The 25,570-nt window shown below is 38.9% G+C and overlaps 1 protein-coding gene across 1 annotated transcript; it reads right to left on the bottom strand.

Annotated features, from left to right (window-relative positions):
* Positions 1-6,279: 6,279 nt before the first annotated feature.
* Positions 6,280-25,262, bottom strand: crabp1a (cellular retinoic acid binding protein 1a). Its single transcript, XM_042412312.1, has 3 exons — positions 24,832-25,262; positions 10,349-10,462; positions 6,280-6,651 (listed from the first exon to the last, which is right to left on the bottom strand). Exons 1-3 carry the CDS (start codon positions 24,997-24,999, stop codon positions 6,601-6,603), a joined length of 333 nt encoding a protein of 110 aa, XP_042268246.1. The 5' UTR covers positions 25,000-25,262; the 3' UTR covers positions 6,280-6,600.
* Positions 25,263-25,570: the final 308 nt, after the last annotated feature.

Genomic DNA, 25,570 nt, shown 5'->3' with positions numbered 1-25,570 from the left:
GAAGGTAGCCAGCAAATCAGACAAAAAACTGTGGAAATCAGCTAAATAAGTGGACCTTGTATTTAACATATTTACCACAAATATGTGAAAGATGGTATACAGTAACCTAAAGTATGGGTACATTATCGTTAATGGGATAAAACATGCAAAGTTGCTCTGGATGCAATGTAAAAAAATATTGTTTTCTTTATCTTCTTCATCACATATGTGTTCCTGTCTTCTTCTCTCGTCTTCTATTCTCTGAGCAGGCATTCGTGCGGAGTTGCAACCACTGCCAGAGTGCTCTGAATATGTGCATGTCCCCTCCTGAGAAAGCCATTTATTGAGACTTAAGCGTGACTAAATATATCACAAGATGAAAGTCATTGGGGACGTCAGAGGTACAAAGCACGCTGGGTAATTTAATGTGACAGCAACCCCCCTCCCTACACCCCCACTGCCCCACACACTCACTCACTCACACACACACACACACACACACTTGGCTGTACTTGACCTTTTCCATCCTCCCTCGGTGTTCATATCCAGTACGTGTAAGTTTATGTGCTGAATGTTACACCTTCAGCAGTGTGAAGGGTGATTCAGCACCATCTGTCAGGGTTAAATACTGGTGCAATTATTTGCATCTTCTGACATTTTTGAAGCCTGGACCCTATTTAGCACCATCATGACAGGCCAAAGTTTGTCTCACCATTTGGGTACCACTTTCTAATGAAGGGCTCTTTGTTTTACAGTGTAATTAATGGACAACTAAATTATTTACAAATGCTTTATAGATTAGTTATAAGCCATTATTAACAAAATTTTTGGGTGCCAGTTTCTGAAAAATCACATTGGCTGCTGTTTGTCCTTTTTACTTGGCAACAATAAAGTTCTAAATGTCAGTCATCAATTAATAAATGCTAACGGGTTTCTTATTTTCTAATAAGTCATAAATGTTCATTAGTCTATAAGTCTTTAGCTGTAAGTTAATAAGTTGTTAATGTCCAGATCGTCTGCATTCCTTCTATAGAAATACCACCAACCAGAGTTTTCACCGCCTGGCAACCCAAATGTTGTCTTCTAACTGCTTTAGCAAAGCTAGTAAAGTTAGTAAATGATTAATTAGCCATTAGTAACATTAGTCACAAACCCATTATAATGTTATTATAATGCACCAAAGTGTTGGCCATGATGAGAGTCATTTAAAACAAGTGCAAGTCACTTTGTTCTTTTCTTTTTTCAAATGCTTAATGGCAGTTAAAGGAAAAAAAGAAAATTACAGTTTATTATAACTTGGCTCTAATTTGTGTAGTTTTGGCCCTGGTTTCTCTTGATTATGATAACACTGAGTTCAACGAAATAACAAGGTGACACAACAAGTTCAACGGAGATAGAAACACAAGCAATAAGACAATCAGAAAACAAGCCAACAGTTTACCCAGATTATGTAAAACATTTTATTTGGAGGTAATTTCTAATGTTGGTAGTAATCCTGCAAAGCAAAGGAAAACACATATACAGCAAGCACAGTGGATAAAAGTTGAACCGAGGAGTTGCTCTGTAAATTTTGATGGCTGTTTATAACACAAAGTAATTCTACTGTTCACATTTATTTTCTTTATGTTTAAAACCTGTCTGAATGCTTGTATTTTTTGCCACAATTGGACCTCTTTTTAATTCCCAGATCTCAGCAATCAACCACAAGATTAGTGGCCAAAACTAAGAAAATAAAGAGCCAGGTTGTATGAAATTGGAATTTGCCTTAAAGCAAGCACTAATTATTCCAAGGTCTTATTATGCAGAAAACTCAATTGGCCTTTTCAGCAGCGTCTCAATCTCCAAAATCCACTCAGGGCCGGGGAGGAGCTAAACTGGGATACCAAGTGGAGATGAGGAGGGCAACTTTTGTTGTTTTGTTTTTTTCTTTAGGAAGCCGGCGTTGTACACCACAGAGGCTCCACTGTTTGCCTAGAGCAGAGCAGCAAGACAAGCGAAGGGGCCCCTTCACCACAAAATGGAGCAAAAACACAACAATCCCTTCATTCAGCTGTTTGGACCTGCCATCTGAACAGCAGCTCGTCATTAAATTAACATCACAGCAAGCGCACGCCCTGGCCCTTGCTTCCCGGAGCATTGTGGTGCACTCAGGAGGAAACTCATTCTTTCAGGGGGATACCAGGTCAAAAAGCAGGGGTGGTAAAGACTTGTCCTAGCAGCCTTGGCGTTGAGGAATGGGAACAGTCGCCGAGCCACTGATGTTGAAAGGACAACCTTTTAATCCCTGGCAGCCGTGAAGGACAGAGACAGATTTGCTTTTTGTTTTTGATGTTGTGCCACTTTCTGGCCATTTCCACCCTAAGGACAGGACTGTAGTCCGCGCCAAGGCCTCTGCCCAGTGGTGAGACTACGATACATTTCACTCCTGAGGCTGTGTTGGCCTGAACTGTAAACTCATGACTTGTGCACCTGCTCGGGGGGAAGCGTCTCCAATGGTTTTCCAATAGAAGGATTTGTATGGTAGTAGTGTACTGCCTGGCTCATGCAGCCGAACAGTAAATTAGCGCCTGAGCAGCTCTACAACAAAAGCTAAAATATTTATCAAGGAAGAAGAGTTTAGATCCCAGATTTCTGTATTACATGACCGTTTGGTTATGTACTAAAACCTGTGTGAATGTACTGATTTAGTTTAGACAGACAGTGCTCTTTGCCTTGCTGTTGTAGCATTGAAATACCCTTTTGGCAAGAGAGACAGAAACAAACAAAGCCAGCTCTTTAGAGGAGGAAAGAGAGTTTATTCCTCCTCAGGGTACTCCTCCTTCAAGCAAATAAAGAGAAACGTTTAATCACTAGTAGTTGATATCAATATTCACATTATGTTTTGCAACAAAAAAAGATACTCGAGAGAGCTTCAAGCCTCGTCAACATTAAATCAACATTACTATAGCTCTCTATTTACAGTATGCATGCAAAGATTTGGGTCAAACACCCAAAGAAATATCCAAGAATGTAAATAAAACTGGCTCTGTTTCATTAAAGATTAAATTATTGTTGCTATTTTTGAAACATTTATAGAAATACTCCATCATCCATCCATCCATTGCTTCCAACCGTCTGACAGTCTCTCTTTCTGCAGATCTATCTATCCATTATATTTGTCTTTACATCTGTTTGTGCATGCGTCATTCACTCCCTTCACTATATCTGGATCAGATCAGTGTCTCAGCAGTCCATGTTCTTTTTCCCAGTAAATTCCCCCAGCTCGTCCTGAGGGATTCCCTCACACTGCCAGGCCAGCTAGGAGCATGAGCCTTGGGTCTTTTGGTCTACCAGAGGCCTCCTCCTGATCGGTCATTCCCACAACACCTTCAGGGGAGGCATCTTTTCATTTCCCTAAATCACTTCAACTTGCTTTAACCAAATGAAGGAGCAGCAGCTTCACCCTGAAGTCCTCAATTACTACCAAAAGCTTGTTTTAAAAGGCTTTATTTTATGGCTCAACTCTTAACTTCCACAGTCCATTCCAGTGTTCTCATTATGTAGTAGATAAACTCAATAAGCAATTAATTTGACTATTCTTCTAATCTACATGAACTCTACCTTTTGAGGGCTGATTATCATTCTTTCCATGTCTCAATCAGCTAAAAAAAGCACTCCAGTGTACATCAGGTGTCTCTGTCTGAAGATCAAATGATCAAGCTTCCACTTAAACCGCTGAATGTTGTGCTGGATGCTTTCCAGAAGTAAAACTGTCCAATGCCCACCCTGGATGTCCAAACAAACCTCGGATCCCACATTTTGTGCTATATCAGGAAACATCCTAAGATTTTCCATTTCTATAAAACATGTCAGTTATAGACCTTTAACACATATTGTCCAATTTGCTTTCCCCGTGTTTCTTGTGATTCTCTACTGCCAAAATTAAGGCAAATAAAAATGCCACAAAATCAAAAAAAAAAGAAATCAATGTGCTGCTCCAGCGTGGTTGGAGAATATTGGTCAGTATCATCACATGTATCTTCACTTTAGTATTTGAACTTTCCATCTTCCTGTATTAAAGTGAAATAATGAGCTATTACTTGTAGCCTAAACCATATTGCAGATGGAGAGAACTGGCTTTAAAATGACTTTTCACATATGTTTTCCATCTTTCCCATTCAACCTTTAATTTAACTCTGGGCCACCCTACAGCATATCATCCCACATTCCTAATAACAGTCCAGGTATAATAACACCAACACCACGTACAGAAAAGCTTCGGTTACTACTTGTCTTCCTTCCAATTGACCACCTTGTCGGTAAAACAAGGGGCAGCATAGACCACTGGGCAATCAGGTTAGAAAGGCTAGTGAAGCAAAAGAGGTCAGATAGATGAAGTGACCACAACGCCACTGTGTCTGTTCGTTCCAATAACGTCGTCTCCACATGACAGACCCTCAAGGCAAGTCACACAAGGACAACTTTCCTCATTTCTACCTGACGTCTATTTCTCTTTGAATTCCAAAATAACAAATGTCTCCTCCTCCGAGTTTAAAACCCAAAGACTGAAAGCTCTTGTGATGTACGTGTCTCCCTGAATAGACAATTCAAGTAAAAGTGCAACTGTGGCCTTTGTCACACTGGAGTGACAAGGGCCCTACTTGGAAGCTTTTGACTGTATTTGCTCCAGTCTGTCTGGTCTTATCTTGCCGCTGCATTCTCTGTTTAATCTTGTTGCCTCAGAACTGTATCAGACACAAAGACGTGTCTCTCGGGAGTGTCTGGGAAGAAGCGGAGCAAGTGACAAATAGCAGCAGGGAGTGGGAGGCTGGAGCATGATGGGATGTGGGGTTTTCAGCCCAAGGCCTTTTTTTTTTTTTAAAGTGGCAGGTCAGGGTTTTGAAAAAGTGTATTCGATTGCATCAGAAACTTGGGGTTGTCGCAGGTCATGCCTGTACCAGTTGTTTTGTCTTTGAGATTTCAGGAGCAGAGGTTCATCAGGTTTATTGCAGTGGCAAGACCGGTGCGAGTCAAAGTGGCTGAAAGCAATTATTACGAAATAGAAAATAAATAAAAGCTCTTGTGTATAGTGCAGGTCTTCCAAAATAACGCATTAAACCACACATTCAGTATTGTAACACCACACTGCCCAATCTATAATTAAATAAAACATTTTTTTTCCCAAAGCCAGACACCCGTGAAGACCTGAACCAGTGTAGCAGGGCCAGCCCGAGACATTTTGGGTCCCAAGCAGAAGTTGACCACCAACCCCACCCACCAACCCCCCATTTGTGTCATACATCAATTTATAGCTAGGTTTCCATCCAAATGTAGTTCAAATTTTAACCAAATTTCCAGAAAATCGGCAAAAGAAAATGCAAATAAATGCATTTTTTGATCCACTACCATTTTGGGAATATTAGGAGTTGGTTTGGCGAGATAAACAGCTGGAGGTGCTAATTTTACAGTTATGTACCATTAAACCATTGCAGAAGAGGGTGCAACAAGATTACAAAATTAAGAGAGCATCAGTCAAATTTCAACGGTGAAAAACAAAGTAGGAAAATTATGTTTATAGGAAATACAATAAAGGAAATACATTTGTTTTTTATTGCGTTGCTGGAATTACTTAAGTTTAGCCTGCTGGAGCTTATTGCAATATTTCACTTTTAGTAACAAATACTGTAAGGTGGAACAATCCAGGCAGAAGAGAGGTGCCAATCTTTTTCATTATATTGTAACTGTAATCTTGATTTATGCAAAGAATAAATAAATAAATAATAAAAGCTACTTCAAAGACAATAGTGACACATTGTAATGCTACCAGTTGTGTTTTTAGATGACTGTGTGATGATTGACAAAGTTTTCTTGTTGGGAGACAAATGTTGTTAGTGTTAAGGTGCAAGATTTGATCCTGAGATGTGTATTAAGTGTTTTGGTTGCATCAGTGCCTTTTGAGTTTTGTGCTGAGCTGCACGTTGGAGATTTTAATCACTAGTGGTGCTGTAGAGCAAAGTTTTGAGTCCCAACGCTTGTGTGTTTACATGACAAGATACACTATTCCATTGATCGAGCGCTTGTGGCAGTAAAACTCCATGAAATACACCAATCCACCAGCAAAACATAAGGGAGAAGAAGACTGAATTGGTTTTATGAAGAAGGAAATGTGTTTAACATGTTTGTTACACCTTAAGGATACACACAATTGAGAGATTTAACATTAAATGTGCACATAACTGCTTGTTAACAAGAAAACTCCATGAGGTAACTGTAATGGAAATGTATGTTATCAAGAAAGAGGCTCTGATACAGTTTCTCCCATGTTTTATTGTTTCCTGTCATTGAACATCAATAATTACTCGATGAAACTGATGACTAACTCCTACAAAACAGCTGACACCAGGGTTGCAGATATGGACACTGAGATATCCAGCTACTGTACTGCAGACACAATACTCACTACAAATAACCAGATTACAGAGACATTGCTATTGTATGTAGAGACTATGCAGATTGATGCTGAGAGATTACACAGGATACTTTGAGAATTCGTTAGCACGTTAGCATGACAGAGTGTTGTTGGGTTTTAACGAGTTGTGGTCCACCTGGGTTTCTTCTTTGTTCTGATGAAGGTGCAGAACTTCATTCCCGGACGTAAATCCGTGTGCACACTACATCATCTGCCCCAAAAGTCTGGAGAAAACAAAAAGATATTTCTGCATGTTAGCCACCTGAGAGTGATAGAGGCATTGGGCACAATATGCTTTAAGAATGCTTGATAATGATAGAAGTGCTCATTTGCAGTATGAGGAGAGGAGAATGGTGGACTGTGAACAATTGGCTAGTTCACAATGAAGAAAAATAAACCTCAAAATGTCAAGGAAATCTCATTAAGCAATGATAAATGTGCCACAACATCAGTCAAAATTATGACCGTCAGTCAAGGTCGAACTGGAAACTGTTGATGATGACGCCAAAAGAAACTGCTTAATAACTGTTTTGTGCATCTCTTGAATTGCCAAGTTTGAAGTCTCTTGACATGCTATCATTTTCTGATTTCATTTCGGGCTAATGTAGCTGGAGAAAATCCACACAACTGTTTTCAGACTAAACCAATTAAACGCATCATGCAAATCGTATGGAAATGTGTCCCACTTACAGTGTGAACTGCCACAGACGATCAGACCATTGCATTATGATCGCTAGAGCTGTAGCTCTGCAATTGTTCAGTGGTCTGTGTGTCTGGGGGCTTTTTTTGGAAGCAGATAGATATGATTCAGATGCAGTCAGTGTTTCTTTTACTTTTTCCAGTTGCTTGTTCTGAAAAGAAAGAGGTAGCCGGGGTGGAAAGATGACTGACTCATGTTTTTTTTTCTTTTGACAGGCATAAAATCTTCCAGGATTTAAATGATACAATATTTATTTAATCAATATCACACACTGAAGCCTGAGGTTTTGCATTACCGATTTTTTGTCATGCTGGAAAAACAGCACTGGCATTTGGTCGGGTGATTAGTTTGGACATCCAGTACAATGATTAATGAGATTGTGAATCCAAACTAATAGCAGAAGGCAGTGCATTTTCTGTTAAACACTTGAAGTCAACTAAAACAGATACCCTATTTACACCTGCCATTAAAATGTATCTGTAAAAACATAATGCAAGTTGTAAATGCATTGGGATGCGATCAGATCAGCCAGACCACAAATTTGGAGGTAATCAAGCTCATTTTGTGATCAGATCTCAGCCAAGGATAAATGCATTGCATGCATATAAATGCATGTGACAGCATTCATAAGAAAACAAAATTCAGCCCAGCAAGTTGAAAGGTCACCTAACTCTGCCTCTTCCTGCCAGCTAAAGCAAGCCCTGCAAAAGCTATAAGTAGTAGCAATAGTTAGCAAGTCTTCCCTCGCAAAAAAGTGATTTAGAAATGGATATAACAAGATATGGATCTTGTGCTCACAAGAAAAATATTATCTTTCGAGACTTTGGAGGCTTTGTGCCCAGCAGAATCCTTGTTGCTGCTCTAATAGTTTGAGAGTTCCCTCGATGAGTAGATGCCTTTTCTGCCAAAACTACCTGTAACCCCATTTATTATAAATGGCCTCTTCTTTGACAGATGTGTATCTCCCTAGAATTTAACTTATGATGCCTTTGAGTTTTGACTGAATTTGACTGCATCTTCACCAACAAATCTGCCCATTTCTCATCCTTTTCATTATTCCTTGTTGTCCTTCATGTTAACACTGACACAGCCATGCCGCTGTGGCACCAAAACTAGGACAGTTGTCTCAGGTGAATGATGACAAGATATATGTGTTAGTGTTGGCATGGCAACAGGTGTGTTCAAATGCACACTGAGAGCTGATTTGGTACCATTCACCTATCTTTAAAGTCTACTATGTGATCGAAGAATGTGGCTCCATGCAGTTTTTTGCCGTTGATTAAAAAAGTCAGAATTTGGACTCTATGAGGCTTTTTACATTTGATTTTGAAATGGGTTTCGGTGATCTGAACACAAGTGGACAGCCAAGACACATCGCCATTCACACCTATGTCTCTCATGCGTCTCCAAAGTGTCCAGCTGACCACTTGTGTTCAGATTTCGTTACTGCTTACTTCACTTCCACCAGAAGGTCAAAAGGCCCCACGCACAGCTATTACGTCAGTATGTTGCCAGATAAGCACCAGATTTGCTTCACACGGGCTAGCTAAGAAAACAAATATATTTCAAGAATTAACATACATGTACGGGCTATTCCAACTGTTGAGATTGGCAGGACAAAGTTATTTGGCGTTTGCTCACTGTCACCAAAACCAGCACATCCTGCATTGATGATGTATTTTCCTGTTACATCCTTTTCAGGGATGCCTTATTGTTTTTCCCACCCACACTCCGCGAAGACCATCCCTACTCTGCCTCTGATTGGCTAGTACTCGTTGCTTTTGTTGGTTAGGTTGGTGAGGTTTAGGCATGAGGAGTGAGATGGTTAGGGTTAGGACAAAAATATCAGGGTCAGAGCCAATCAGAGGCAGAGTAGGGGCAGGTCTTCACAGAATACAGGTGGGAAAAAGATAATGCGTCGGGGATGCATCAGGACGCATTAGCATTTACACTTCAAAGGATGTGGTTTGAGTGATCAGACCACAATGTGTCTTGGTGGTCGTTTACACTTGTATTTAGCGCTGTCCACTTCTGATCCGATCACCCAAGATGCATTTTAAAACCAAGTGTAAACAGAGTCAATGAGTTGCGGTCTGAACAAGGTCTTCCTGAAGGTTGGATGATGGTGTGACAGCAGGGAGGGCTGAGGTGAGAAGAGCAGAGAAACACAGAGACTCTGCTGTTGTCAAAGCTCGGCCAGATCAATCTCCATTAGTGCATGAATGCTTCAGCTCCTCCAGGGCAGTCGGGCCAAAGTGTCATAACACATTCTGCTTTTATCACCCAAAAACTGGAAAAGATTTCACATGTTCTCTGCCTTCTGATAGTCTGAATGATGAGGAGCTTCCCGCGGTGTACTGAAATACTATTCAGGCATCAAGGATATGATTATGAAAACATGAATGCTGTTTCTGTGTCCTGTGCATCTGGCCTGTAACATAAAGCCATGCAAACATCCTGTGATTACTTTATCAGCATCTATACCCTCTATATTGTTGTTTCAAGCTTTTGCCTTTCAGACATTCATCTTACAAGTACTTGAGGAACAATAAAGCGGACAGTGGGAGCATTGAACGTCAAAAGAATAAAGCTGTTGAGTCCCTGAGAACCGTTCATCCGGTCTGTTGGTCTTGGACTGGCTCCCCTGCACATCCTTCGAAGGGCTTTAGACCCATTGACTTCTGCCCATATTAATCTGGCTAAATACTGGGGGTATTACTGCAATGTCAGTGTAGCAGCTCCTCTTGTTCTCCTTTCACATCTCTGCGGGGTGGATGAAAGCTCGGCTCCTTGGGAAACAGCCTCTCTCATTTCCTTTCACGAATGAATCTCCAGGGCGACTTCATACACTCGCTGCCTCATTTCATTAACCATTTCTCAAACAGAGTACACTAGCTGCTCGAAAAGCCTATCTTAATGCATCTGATGTCTTCTGAGTCTCCCTGAGAACAAGCTGCGTAACACACTAACCATACAGATTAGCTCCCGATCAGATCATACAAGAGCCTCTCTACTATCTCTGATAAAAAATGTTTTCAAATGAGCATTTTAATTATTTTTTGTTTGTTATCTCTTTGTTGAGCCATCCTCAGCCCAAAATGAGAGTCCTTTAATCTTAATTCCAGAGCTTTTTTCCTAATAAAGAGGGATTTTTCCCCTTTCTAAGAAGTAATCTATTAAGAAGCTTTCAGTAAGATGATGAGTCATTGCTGTCTGCTCACCAGTGTGAGCTCATCGCCATTCAGCTCTCGGGTCCAGTAGGTTTTGGGTCCATCCCCATCCACCAGAGTCTGCTTACAGTGCATCTTGTTCTCCGACTCCCAGGTGGCAAGGCTCTGCAGGGGGAAAGGCAAGGAGGTTTGAAGGTCAGCATGATGGTAAAACACGTCTATAAGGCGAACTGTATATTTGAAGAGAAAATTAATATCGGGCTTAATTAAAAGCAGTGTTTCAAAGCGCTCTCTGGTTGAAAGTTTAAAGTGAATTGCATCTCTGTCCACACCAGAATCACTCATAAGTGTGCATGGGTGTGGTCAAAAATGTGCTTTATTGTGTATAGTAGGTTTCAGAATTAAGTTTTCCTTTTTATAACAAAACACAGTTAAAAATCTGCTACATATCAGGTCTCTGGTGAATATTTAAGGTAAACATTTTGCACTTTCTAATTAGCCTTGCTAAATTAAATCATCTATTATAATTACTTTGAACTTGGATACATTATTATTATTCTGCAGTATTATTTTTTTAAGATATGTTTTTGGGCATTGTTTGTCTTTAATAGAGAACTGATAGTGGAAAAGCAGACAGGAAACAAGGGGACAAAACCTCAATGAACTTAAGCTGATTCAAATTGTTGCAGCCAGACTCATAATCAGACTCATCGGCTCCCAGTCTGCCTTAGAGCGGATTTTATAATTTCAATGATTACTTTTAAGGCTCGTAGAGGGTTAGCTCCAGAATATATAGCTGACCTCCTATGAGCCTGAATAGCCTGAATGCAACCTGAGATCCTCTGGTAGGTCATTCCTGGCCATTCCTCTGTCAAACCTTAAAACTAAAGATGATCTGGCCCCTCAGTTGTGGAATGACCTGCCAAAGGAGATCAAGGAAGCTAACACATTCACACACGTCTTCTTTTAAGTCACTTTGAAAAACTCACCATTTTAGACTTGTATTCTATTGATATTACTGTTTGTTTTATATTCTTTCATTGTATTTTTTCATAATATTTTTAAACTGTTTTCTTCTTTTCTTTTCTTTTTTGTATGTAAAACACTTTGTAACTTGTTTGCACTATATAAATAATGTGACCACCATGCCTGCATAATTTCGTGTGCTTTTAGTCTAGGTAATTTGGTTTGGACTATTATGTACCAGGTCCAATTAAGGGAACTTTTAATGCTGTAGCATGCAATGATATTTTAGACAATAGAGTGGTTCCAATTTGGTGGCAGCAGTTTGAGTAAAGGCTCTTTCCTTTTTCAACAGGACAAAGCCCCGATGCACAAAGTCAGGTCTATAAAGAAATGGTTTTCCAAGTTTGGTGTTGAAGAACTTGACTGGTCTTCACAGAGCCGTGAACTCATTCATCCTTTGGGATGAACGAGCCAGGCCACCCAACATCAGTACTTGAACACACTCATTTGTGTCTGTTTTGGCTGAGTGTTAAAATGAGATACTAAACAATCACATATGGGTGTAATGTTTGGCTGTCCACATACCTTTGGCTATATATTTTGTACAGCACATTCGAAATAACATCTGCCCTATGTTTATTCATCAATGGCCATGCCAGACCTCAATGACCAAAGCATATTATAAATCAGCTGCCAAAGGAAAAAAAAACATGAAATCCTCTTAGCACTTTGGTCGCTCAGGGTCTGCTAATTCGCTTCAATAATATTTCAAATGACTTCAACAGGATTAGTCAGACTTTGACTTCAGGACCAATTTTTCCTGAAGTAACTGACTCAAATTGCCTATCAGAGTTGAGAATTCATGAATGATCAGGGCCAAGGTGACCCTGTGGCTAAATTTGTGTTAATGGAGATAAATGAATGAAGATTTATCATTGTGGTCAGCTCAGGGTCCATAACTGTGGTTCATTGCCTCAACTGTCTGCTGTCACAAAGCTAGTTCGGTTATAGGAGTAGTTCAACATTTATAGAATACACTTATTCTCTTTCTTGCTGAGAGTAACATAAGAAAAGATGGATGCCAGGCCAACATTTGTCTGTTAAACTTAGATATGAAGCTACAGTTCGCTAGCCTAGGTTAGCATAAAGACTGGAAACATGAGGAAACAACTAGTCTGGCTCTGTCAAAATGTAACAAGATCAACATGTCATATCTTGTTTTTTTAATTTGTACAAAACCCACAGTGTAAAACAAATTAAAAAATGATCTTAACAGAGTGTTAGTGGCAGATTTATTTTAAATCTTTGAACAGAGCCAGGCTTGCTGTTTCCAGTTTTTATGCTAATCTTAGTTAGCTAGCTGTAGCTTCCTATCTAATGGGAGTTTTTTGACAAGAAAGTGAATATTTCCCAAAATGTCAAACTATTCCCTTAATGCTATTTTAGAGCTATAGGTTTCCTAATTTCAATCCAAATATTAGGCAGCTATTCACATTTTCTCTTAAGTGTTGGCTTGATGTTGTTATCTGACTGATTATGTTTTTCCACACTGCTGAAATTTGTTTTTCCTCTCAATAAAGCCGGCTGCATTTTCCTTTTCAACATCTTTCCAAGCTGCAGTGATCCATCACCAAAGCCTGGAGTTGATCAAAGCTGCGTTGCTTCATCTGACTCAGGCATAAAATTTACATAAATCAAAATAAAAATCTGGAAAGGATTATTGTGAACACCCATATTGTTTTTCCAGCATTTTTTTTTTTTGCATAGCTCATTTGTAGTGCTGCTCATTGACAATTTGTTTGATAATTTGAACATGAACCATGTACAGCTCAGTGTTGGATGGAGCAGCAGCCTCAGTTTCTCAGAGGCAAATGTTAATCACCATATCAAAGGTAAGAGAAGCCATCATGGCTCCCTGCGGGCCGCTGTATGCAGACTTTGCCAAGCTGAACAACAGCAGGGCTTTTCTACAGCTTTCTACAGCTCTCCCTCTGATTTGTTTCTAATAAAGCCAGAACCCAGAGAGTCGATTAGCTACGGCTCCATTTTAGCACTAGTATCAGTCTCAGCCTCTGACTTGGATGGATTTTTTCTCATTCTCTGTTGCACATTAAGTCTCAGACAAATTCTCACACAGCTCTTTCCCTTCTAAATAACACACAAGAGCTTGTGCACTCACATCTGAGACCAAGACAAATTTATCCTGCAAGTCCGAGGCATTAGTTTTACCTTTAACTTATCAGAACATCTGCTGCTTTTAGCTTTGGTTCAGTCTCTCAGAGACTTTCACTGCTTATCAGACACAAACAGTGTGTCTAAAAGAGCGAGAACATCTCATTTCCTGCTTGGTTTAAAGTTTTTGTTGGATTTTACAACATTTCTTTCAGAGCCCAAAATAACAAGCTCACTCCCGCGTTGGAGTCATCTCTTCCCTCAGTTTAATCACATCAGTTTGCTCATCACTTTTCCCAGTCTCAACAACTTTCCACAGAGGCACAGTTGCTCTTTTGCAATAAACCTTATCAAATCAACTCATACCCCGTTTACCAAGCTACAAATAGCACATCTGAGTGGTAATATAGCACCTGTGCAAACAGTAAAGTTTCAAATTACAGAACTCAATTTGAAAAGTCAGAACTTTTCTCCTAACTGGGTTTCTACATAGAAGGTCATTCCAATTCTAATATCTCTCTACTGCAGGTAGTTTTTCATTGTTCGATGAAAGAGAAGGCTTAAAGAAACTTTTTTGGGTATATTTCCTTGACTAACAGATGTCTCGGCTTATCACAGTTGGTGGTCATTGCACACTCGTTCCATGATGGCTTTACACAATCCAAATTGGAGTTTAAAGCCCCTATGTTAAATTCATAAATTCACAGTCATAGAATTCTTTAAAATTATCCTGAAAAATAAGACAATGCCAGTGAAAGTTGGTGCAATCTACATATTGCTTTGTGCTCATTTGTCTCTGTCTTAGAGTCTACAACAGTGATTTTATTTAAACCACTAGGAGTCACCAAACTTAGAAATCTTCAACACATAGGGGTTTTAAAATCTCTAAGAGTTTTAATCATATCAAGCTCAATTTTAATGCAATTTATGGCTAGAAATTTTTCAGCTATAGCTAGTCAGTGTCTTCTATATTCTTTACTTGCCTCTCTGTATATTGATACTGGCAGAGTCCGCCTTTTCTGCGCAGGATTCAAGTCGGTATGTTTCCATCCTCAAGGGACTCACAGGACACAGCATGTGCACATCATACTGGACATAAGCCAGAACATGATCTCATTTTACTTGATATGAAAGAAAACAGCCAAACAATCATTGTTAAGGTACTTCCTTTATCTTGCAAAGTTAGCTCCACTTCCCCATCGAACTGACGTCAGCTCGTTGTACATACCCACAAAAGGCCGTCTGTTTCATAGCCTTTGTTGCTAAGGTCGTTCCATGGGTTGTTCATGTTGTCAACTGACATACTTCAGATTGGATTTCAGCTTGAACATGTATGGATGTGTTTGAGAAGTTTCCATTGTGAGTAAAAAAATTAGAAGAAATGAAATCCTTTGTTTATGTAGCCTCCAGAACCACCAGAAGTCTGCCGAGGAGCAGCTTCTAACCAATCAGAACAGAGTGGGCTCATCAGAAGGGGGGCCTAAAAGAGACGTGAGCTAAAACGGCCTGTTTCAGACAGAGGCTGAACTGAGGAAATGCATAAAGAGCCAATATTAGATAAATAAGGAGGATTTTTAAATGTAAATCATGCAAAGATATTCCAGCAGAGCCACAGAATAAAAATATAGATTTGTAAATATGCATGATACATCCCCTTTAATAGAGAAGTTCAAACCCTGCCTTCTCTCTCACCTCCCCACACCTGGACAAGCATGGCGTGAAGTGGGTGTGAATGTTGAATTGTCGGTTTCAGAAATTTAAAGAAATTGTTGGACGCAGCCCTGCCAATTCCCACGTCGGAAATGTGTGAGGAGTTTAAAGCATACTTTATTTAACACAAGAATACGTCATTTAACACTACATAACACCCTGTGATTTAACTTTGCATCACCTTGCTGCAGTGACGTACTCCAGGACACCATAACTGTTGGGTGTGGTTACAGGTGCAGAAGAGCTCACTTCTGACCACACCCATCTCTGATGCCTTCAACCGGAGTTTGGTTCAGCTTGGTGTTAAAATGAGGAGCAGATGGAGTGAATTACGAGAAATGAGAAAAATTAGATTCAAGTTCTACAAATGAGGTTGCAAATCCCGTAACCAATATTTTGTGCCCTCACTTTGTATTAGAATCAGTCTAAACGAATCAATCCTCCCACTCACTCAGACTTTTGATTTCCTTGTTGCTCGCCGCAGGCCTGTTCTTGCCTCTCCATGCTAAATGACACACTGTCAAAAGCAAATAAATCACGCCCGAGTCTCAGCCACAGTGGGCTTTATCTACTCTGGAAATACAGTCCCACTTTTATCCATTTAGGCTGATGAACCTCCTTGATACAAATAACTTTCATCAATTCATTACTGGATCATCTGTCAGGGGTTTATAGTCCACTATCTGGACGAACATCTCGTTCTTGTGTCATGTGTCAGTATATGATGACACACTTAAGTGGATGTTACATCTGTGTCTTACATCACATATTTTGATCGTTCTTGGCGATAATGCTTCTGATCCTTATTCACTCAACATATCCGCTCACAGTGCCTCCATGTAGCCTTGTGGCAGGTGACTGATACTAAAAGTCTGTCTCTATAGCAACCAGCTGGGTTAAAAGACTCCATTTATCTTTTTGCCCAGAAGTGACTTGTTGTGCTGAGGCTGATTTCAACCTCTGCTGAACCTCAACAAATGTTCAGTTTAAATAAACAGAACAATTTTCTGAAATAAATGGGACATAAGTACATAAGTAGAGAAGGAAATCCATGAGAGCAGGTACATAATCACCTCATTATGACTTCCACTCTGCACTAAAGTCAATCTGCTGTCTGTTTCTCTGCAGTCTCTGAAACAGACAATAAGCACCTTATCACTTTCTCCTCCTGGAGGTGAGAAGAGGCTGTCTTATCCCACCGCACTCACACAGATTAACTGGAGCTTTTTAACCTTGTGGCGGTGTTAATCAGCCCTCTGCTCCTCGCCAGGCACAGATCAGCGTGTAATCCCTTTAACTACGGGGGCAGCTGGCCTCAGCCAAAACCCACTTAGGGCTCTCCTGCCAACCGCTCCACCTTAGAGTCCGCCAAACCCCACACTGCTCCCCTTGCCCCCTCAGCTCTTGTGCCAGTGTCAGTGGGCACTGCGTCCTGCAGGTTTAGCTCCAGTCTTGTGTGACCGCCACACAAAAGCACAATGTGACTGTTGCTGACAGCCATCACATCAATGACAAAATAAGCCATTAAAAACCATTAGGACAATGATATAATATTTTTGTGTGGGCTTTGAACTCTGGCACATTGGATTTGTACAAGTTTAAGTTGGTGTTTACATCCACATCAGATGAACATTGTAGAAATTATCTTTTTATACAAAGTCCGCCGATTTTAAGGGATAAAATGTAACTGGACAAGTTAGCATGAAATAAATTTAATTAATAGATTTTTTTGGCCACTTGGGGGCAGCACAACAAGCTCTAAACACAACATTGACATATTATCAACTTATAAAGTTGTTAAGTTGAATGTATTAGAAAACAGTTGCCTATTAACACATCTGGAAGACACAGAGCAACATTAGCATTTACTTGGAGTTGTGATGGTGTCCACCTGATGAATGCAACTATATTTACTCTCTTTTAGCTCTGTTTTTGTTCTCTACTAATTCCTGAATTTGGCCCTTAAGCCACTAAATGCTCCACTATCTTCACCAGATAGTCGTTAATTTTGTCTGTCTGCTGTTCGGTGTTGGGCAGGTAGCATACAGAGGGTTTATCAGAGCTTTTTTTGCTGAAAAAACCTGCCTGCTATGTCAGGAAATGATGTAAGAGTTAAAGTTGTGGGCTGTAAAACCAAAACAATGAGCTGAAAGATGCTAAAATGCTCCATAGAGCTGAGGGGAGGTGCAGAGTATGGTGAGAAAAAGTATTTTTCACAGAATACAGTAGTAAAATAACAGTGGTAATAATACAGTTAACAATCGCTAAATTCCATTTACCTGCTTCAGTTTCAGGGTCTTATTATTGTATGCATTCCCTGTTACTGTCACACTGTCAAAGCCATTGTTAATGTTATAAGTTATGCCTGTGCTTTTCCCCAAGTCAATATGTCTGCCCTGACAAAGGCATATTCTCTGTGGGTTCGTCACTATGGTCAACACCTTTCACATTCAGCCCATTGTTCATATAGTAATATTGTTTAGTGCAGAAATCATCTTCACTTTTTCCTTGTTTTGGGAACTTTTTACCTTAATTCTGCTCTTAAGCAGTGAGATATATAATCAGTTTGAACCCAAAATTAGAAAAGAGTCAATGCTGAAATACATTTTCATTTATTTCAGCTATTCTGCAATAACTGGAAGAAGGAACACCTTGTTAGTCACATGTGCTCCATCAGTCTCATTTAATAATTAGAAGACAGGTTTCAGGTGTGATATGAAGGAAACAGATCACATAATCATATAATCAAAGCTCAGTCAAAGGCTGCACACTGTCCTAAAATTGAGGGGAAATAATAATACTTACTTCAAATATCCCACTCAGTTTGGACAATAGCTGAAAAGTCACTTAAACCTCGTGCTTATTTTTTCTGGAGCACAGAGCCAAAACAATGACAAACATCTCACTGACCTAATACCCTCAAACTGCACTGTATCATACATGAATCATCGTTTGCGGGTCAAAGCTGTGATGCTGATGCTCAAACCCAAACAAATTGATGTGGCAAATGTGTGATGACAACACGACTTGTCTGCCTCGTAGCGGAGAGGCTTCATGTGGTGAAAAGCCACACTGAGAGCCGTCTAGCCCTGCCCAGTACCCAGCATGCCCCAGGGCACAGACAGAAGGAGCCACGCTGTCTCCTGGGATCTGAAATAGGTCATGTCTGTCCTCCCCGACTGCAACATGTATTTCATGCCATAAAACAAAAGGAGATTAAAATATCAATAGTTCAGATTTTAGCTGTTGAATATCGTTTCACTATCGATAAATTTACAAACCTTATGTGAATATATGTAGTTTTGCAAGATGTGATATAGACAGAAATACGCAGATCAAACCCTTAATGTATTCTGTATTGCACAGACTCAGAAGGGCGTTGTGGTTTCCAGAAAATACATATCTCCAATTTTCCTGGCTGCTGAATTTTTGTTGATTTAATGCAGTGCATGCATGCAATTACACATTTTTCCCTTTACATGTACAATATGTCTTCTCCACAGGCATGAATATCACTGTTCACTGTTGCCCAGGAATTTGTGTGGGTGGTAAATTTTCTGCTTTACATTTGAGAGTAGAAACCGTTCATCCTTTTGGAAGAGAAACCTTGAGAACATATGTTTGTTGTTTTGCAGTGCCTTGCCCATGAACACTTCAGCAGAGTGGCTGTTGAAACCTGCGCTGATGGTTGTCTCTCAACACTATGATGCATGTTGCAATACAAATGTAAAATATCCTATTATCCATATTGTGTGTAGTAGTTTTGTGTCTTTCTGTAATGGTTGGAACACTTTTTATGTGAATGTACCAACAAAGAGTTAAGCAACATAAAAAAATATAATTAATGGGGATTATAATATCATTCCAATTATACCAAACTGGCATTCCTGTAGTAGTTTTAATTGTTTAAAAGAGTACTCCATTGATTTAGCATTGCACTCCTATAACATTGTCAAACTCTCAATGGGCAGTTTTTTAAAAAAAAAAAAAATCAATGCAGCAGAACCAGAGACAGATTTTATTCCACACATTCTTCTTCTTTGTTAAAACTGACTGCTGACAGTTCAGTCAGAGATTTGGGTGTGTCATGCTAACAGCGGCTAATGTAGCCTCAAGCCACTAGCTTTAAGCAAAGATAAGAAGCAGGCTACAGAGGTCTGATAACCTCACTTCAGCACCAACCAACACTGACTCAAGTTAAGGGCACTATTGTGTGTGTGTGTGTGTATGTGTGTGTGTCTATAGCAGTAGATAGACCAAAGACTCTCACTAAACCTTTGCAGAGTAACACAAAGCAGCTAACTAGAGCTTGAGGGAGCTTTTTTGTTCAGTTACCTAAAACAACGAGTTTACAGGACAGTAACACTTCAGCAGCTGAGTAACAGCAAGCAGGCAAGAGGAATGTTAATGTCCTTGTGTTATAAGCAGCCATGCCCCAAACCCATATTTAACGATAAATCAGAAAAAAAACATTACTTTCCTACTGCTTTACCTTCGCAAATTATCAACATGTCACACTGTTGTGAAAATGTCCTTCATAGCCTACGACAGCCCTAAATAAACTTTGGGAGCACCTCAATTGTCTTTACTAAAAAACTAAATGCTTTGTACCGGTCATTTCAATGTGATATCATGAATCAACCAATTCACGTGAACTTTCAAAACATGTGTGTTGACTGGCTGGTTGCAGTCCAATTAAGAAACAGTCATTTCACCCAGAAAATATTCTTCCTGTTTAATGTTTGCCTGCTTTATTTTATCTAATGTCTTAGAGTGAATGATTGAAACACCTTTTTACCAAAAGTGTTGCAATATAAAGGCATTTGTGACTTAAAAAGGATGTGAGAGGAGGGTAAAGTGAGGAGGCCATGGCCCCTTGGACCCCCTACTTCCGGCACCCTTGACTCAAGTGACATCGCCCGAGGCAGTTTATCAGACTTTGTGCAGCTCACTCTGGAGACAGAAAAGCTTTCTTTATATGACTCTTTTCACACATGCAGTATCACTCCTCAAGACCTGTAAACAGACTTTGATGTGTACAATCGATGGAGATCCCCTTTATGTTCTCAGGTCAAATCTGTGATGTAAATATAAACTAATGGTGTCGCACAGCTGCCAAAATTCAAAACGTAGTACTGGAAACTGCAACATCTGAATGTGAGTTATTAGCAATAAAGAACGAAGGATCATGACTACAGTAGTTTGCAAACACAAAATGCCAATTTTTCATCTATAACTTAATAACTCATGTGAATACCTCTAATTTACAGTATATGATGAACACAAAACTGCTTCAGTCCTCCAATGTTAAACAGTTCTTGTTGCTCTATGAGTGAAAATATGTGTTGCATGATTTCTTTTTTAAATCTATATACAAGATTTTTGAATAAAACTCTCTAGCGATCAATATTCTGATCTGCATATTTATGCTCATGGATAGATTTTGTCCAGGATTTTTTTTCTCTTAAAAGAAGTGATGTTCTCAAAAAATATGAGTAATCTTATCCATAAAAACCCGAATTCCTCCAGCGGTTAGAAAAGCTTGACAACTTATACTCTCTGGTAGCTGTCAACAGCTCTCCATCCCCAATATCTGTTACGCAACTCTCCTCTGCTGCACTGCAACAGCCACTGCAGCCTGTTCTTTATGAAAAGTTGTACATAGATGAAAGAGCATATTTCAGCACAGGAGACACCTTCAGATTTCATTTTTTCAAGACAGTTATTTGCACATCTGAATGGCATTGTGTGGCATGTTAATTTCAAAGACTGTCCTGGTTCAAAGCTTTAAGGTTGAAGTGTCCAAGAGAAAGGCATTAAATTCCTACCAGCTCCTGGATTTCTGTTCTATAGCTCTGATTTGTTTTTTCTATCAAAATGCCAGATAGTGAGCTTATGTTACTGCAATGAGAGAAGAATAATTTGTCATATACTTACATAGCTACTTACATATCTTTTTGTTCCCTCACCTGTCCATTAGTGTGAGAGGACAACATGCTAATGTTGTTTACCCACTGTGTCCTCATTAAATCAAACAAGACTCTTTTTCTCTCCGGCTGAGCCGCTGGTTGCTTAGCAGATAAACAGACGTCAGCCACAGGACCATCAATACAAGATTCCTGTAACCCGAACTGACTCAGTGGCAGCGTGTTTCTGCCGTGACTTCTCGTCTCCAAATTCTTAAACTTTAGAGTTCTGACTCTGTTCATTGTGTAGGTGAAATAAAATTGTTGAAGGTATTTTATCTAATAAAGGAAAGGAACAGCATGCACATCTCATGGAGAAGGATTAAATCTTTAACTAACTTCTCTTTATGCAGGAGAAAGTTAAATGATTTTTATACCATGATTAAGCTTAAAACACCTACTTTAATAAGTAAAGACTGATTAAAAAGATGATTATTACTTCTTATTTACAATATGTAACAGTAACCCTGTCTCTAGAAATTACATTTATGAACAGCTAAATTGCAACAGCACATATGTTTTGCAGCCCACCTAAATAAAATTTTCTGTCAACATGATGACAAAATGTTGTTAATTGACGTATTTGTTAAGTCACAAATACGTTGGTAACACTTTATGGTAAAGGTAATTGAATTATCATGACTTCAAATATAAAAAAGCACATTTTTCATTCATGCAATATTTCATGAACTATCAGGAATGTACAAGAATTAACAGCATCTCATTCATGCCTTAATGCAAGAACAATGTGTTAATTAATGCAACAATCAACATGATTTCTGAGTTATTAATGATGTTCATGTCTTCTTTATAGTAAAGTCTGCAGTTCAATGGGTGGGATAAAAAAAACTGTCCTGAAAATGTTAATACTGAATATTACTGAATGAGTAAAATGTTCAGAAATGTCCTTTTTTTCTGCAAAAATAAGCAATCTTACAGTACAATAACCTTTGGTAGTAACTACAGCATTATTAAACCTTTTTATGGTCGTGTTTAGAAACTGGCAGCACTTGGCTAAGGTTAGGGAAAGATTATAGTCTTGGTTTAATACCGAAAAAGTCAGCAGTGACTTGAAGCGAAACATGTTTGTTAACATTTAAATCATAATCTGAGTTAACCAGATACACAAATCTATTTTATGAGGTAGTAAAGAATATTATAAGAGAAAAGATTCAAATGAATAAATCACAGGGGGATGTTTTATGCTTTGACATAAATGAGAAACACAGATGGAGTTCTGCTTTAGGACAGTGATCATAATCATAATTTTCACATGGACGTTATCAGACTGAACAATCCGAGACGACTTCTGTTTATCTAATTGTGCAGTCTGCATACACGGATGAGGTAAATGCCTCAGTGTTGAGATCGTATCAGGAAATGTCCTTAAGAAACCAGTTCACTTCTATTACACAAGCCCTGCTGTTATTTCATTTTAAAAGTCTATTTTATGTGTTTTTATGATTTATTACATTATATAACAAACTGCAGATTTGTTATGAGAATTAAGAATGTATAAGACCTTGATTTTCCCTAAAAATACAAAAATTAAAATATTATAATGTCTTTGCCTACTTTCCAAACCTGTATAGGAGCTCTGACTGTGTGAATCCCCCCTCAGGGCCCAAAGAGGTTCAGAGAGAAACTCTCATCCATCCCAACTCAAGCTGCCCTTAATCCAGCTGCACGGACGTGAGGATGATACCAATGCAAGAGACTGCGAGGAGGTATTAATTTTTCATTGCACCCTCAACAACAATAGCAACAATAGCACGGTTAAAGCCTTGAAGGGCTTGAACACTCACGCATATATATATCAACAAATCCACACAGAATACTCTGAGAAAACTTAGATATCTGTAGGTGTTATTTTTAAAATAATGTTCCCTTTTTTTAATGAAGGAGCATCAACCAGAACACATATATGGCTGCTGGGAATAAAACGATTGAATGACCACAGTATCAGTGCTGCAGGGAATTTATCTCTCCATATATTTGCCCACAGATTGTATTGACCTACATCTATTTCCTGGAAGCCTACCGTCACTTTACCATAACTACTACATTATTAACCCTTACACTCACTTAACCTTAACCAAAACTAAATCTAAACCCTAACGATTCACCAACTTTTTGTCACTCAATACAAGGTGAGTCCCCACAATGTAACCAATAAAACAGATTTCTGTCGCCACAACATGGATAATACAAGTACTTACACACACACACATACTAACATACTAACACAGTGACAACAGTGACATCAACTATTTAGACAGAAAAGTAATCTGCAACTATTTTGATAGTCTAATAATAATTTTAGTCATTAAAGCAAAAATACCTCATAATTTGTTGCTTTTAGCTTCTAAAATGTGATGATTGAATGGTTTTCATTGTCATAAATGATAGTTAACTGAATATTTGTTTTTTTTTTTGACTTTTTGTTGAACAGAAAAGAGACATTTGAAGGCATCACATTTGACTTTGGGAAATTATAACAGGCATTTTCACTATTTTCTGACATTTTATAGACAAAACAACTGATTAAGAGGCAGGTTAATCGATAATGAGAATAATTGTTCGCTGCAGCCATAATACAGTTATTTTGATATTTGAATAAAAGCATAAAAGGACTTTTAGGTGAGTGAAATAAACCTGAGAAAAGGGAGGGAAATATGAAATATGAAATGCTTTGCAATGAAATTTTCTGTTAGTTGAAGATTGAAGATAGCCAACAGGGGCCATACCTGTGATTTTGCATCTTTTATCCCACAAATACTTAACATACATAATATCACAAGCAAGCATTTTACAAACAATGCTGTTGTGTTTTGGAAGTTTGGATGTATTTTGTCTACGATTCCAGGTAGACATGAATTTCCGTTCATTTCTGTACAATATAAACATCAATTAGCAGACTCTTGAAACTCAAAGTTGCATTATTGTGATGCCTCCTCATAGTCTGACGGTTAAGATGCAACCACAACGTGTAACCATGTAACCACAACATCCTGGCTTTGATTCTGGTGGTGGATTTTTGTTGCATTTCTGTCTCCCCACGTTTCCTGTCTATGTCTTTACTGGCACTATCAAATCTAACCCTAACCCTGCCAAAAACAATCTCATGAACAAAGAACACCTACAGACTGAATAGATGCTCCCAAAAAGGCAATTTAAGTAGTAGAATTACAAGGTTTCGACTTTATGTCTTCATCAGGTGATGACTTGTGACTGAGACTCGGGTTGAATTAGGTGAAGTTTACTGAATATATGGACTTTCTTGATCACATGCTAAAGATGTAAAGTCAAAATGTTGTAATTGTAATACACAAATCAGTTTCCCTTCATTCTTGAGATTGTTTTTACAAAATAATATTTAAAAAAGGTGGAAATTTATTATTGTTGTGTAATACAGTGCAAATTACTTAAGATAAAGTGTGTTACAATGCAACAAAAAGGAAACACTGACAAAAATGAGTGCAGACCAGCATGTGTTCACGCTGATAGATGATATTCCTACTGTAAAATATGCAAAATTGTAAAATATATGGTCAGCAAAAATGTCAAGTATATATCAAGTACAGCTAAGGAGCTAAAACTTGTAAATACACTGATATGTTCCTAAAAGATGTGACTTTCACCTCCATCGTCCTCTAGAATCGCTGAGTATCAGTGTACCATTTTTCAAACATCTCTTTTCGTGACCCTCTGCAGCTCTACCTTGCACTTTCGCCCGTCCACGGTCTCTTCGTCAAACTCTTCACCGACGTGGAAGTTGATCTCCGTGGTGCGCACGCTGGTGGACGTTTTGATGTAGAACTGCTCCCCATCCTGGCGGATCTCCACGTGGGGGTTGGAGGCCGCCGCCACAGCCACCTTCCTCAGCATGGCGTTCACTCCTGAGCGGAAAAAACGATCCAGTCAGTTATTAAAAGGGAAATTTGTGGGATTTTTAACTGCCTCATAGTACAAAATGACTATAAATTATTCTTGGGGGTGTTTTAGGGTTGTTTATCATTTCCCATGACTTAATAATTACAACATGCTGACATTTTTGGCGAGCAAATCTGACGATATCTGCTTTGCTAATATTTTAAATCTGTTTTGTAGCTGAAAATGAGCCATGCAGACATTATTGTTATGTTAGTCATTACAGCAGTGTGCATTATGATATTTTCCCTGTCTATTAAAAAAATATGTTTCATTAAGCTTCTTATGTTAGCTAATATGTTATGTATGAGTTTGTGTTCATTACTGGCCATCATAATTAAAGGAGTGGCAGAAGCATTTATTTTGCTTCCTAATGGCCACAGAGAGAGGTCAACAAGAGTCATAGATTGCTTTATATTGCTTAATAGAATCAAATGTAATAATGAAAGACAGATGTAGAAGAAAGAAATAGGCTAAAGGTTGATTTCTTCTACTTAGTGCAAAGCTGATACTAAAACGCTGAGACATG

The sequence above is a fragment of the Thunnus maccoyii genome, chromosome 5 (genome assembly GCF_910596095.1).
Source record: "Thunnus maccoyii chromosome 5, fThuMac1.1, whole genome shotgun sequence".
Classification (NCBI taxonomy): Eukaryota; Metazoa; Chordata; class Actinopteri; order Scombriformes; family Scombridae; genus Thunnus; species Thunnus maccoyii.
This window is presented reverse-complemented; position numbering and strand designations above follow the sequence as displayed.

Bases quoted from the DNA above. Each gene is read 5' to 3' on its own strand.
- crabp1a (XM_042412312.1), bottom strand. From the start codon at position 24,999: ATGCTGAGGAAGGTGGCTGTGGCGGCGGCCTCCAACCCCCACGTGGAG. The intron at 10,463-24,831 runs GTAGAGCTGCAG...TTCCCCCTGCAG, and splicing joins TGGACGGGCGAAAGTGCAAG to AGCCTTGCCACCTGGGAGTC. The intron at 6,652-10,348 runs GTGAGCAGACAG...TGTTTTCTCCAG, and splicing joins ATGGCGATGAGCTCACACTG to ACTTTTGGGGCAGATGATGT.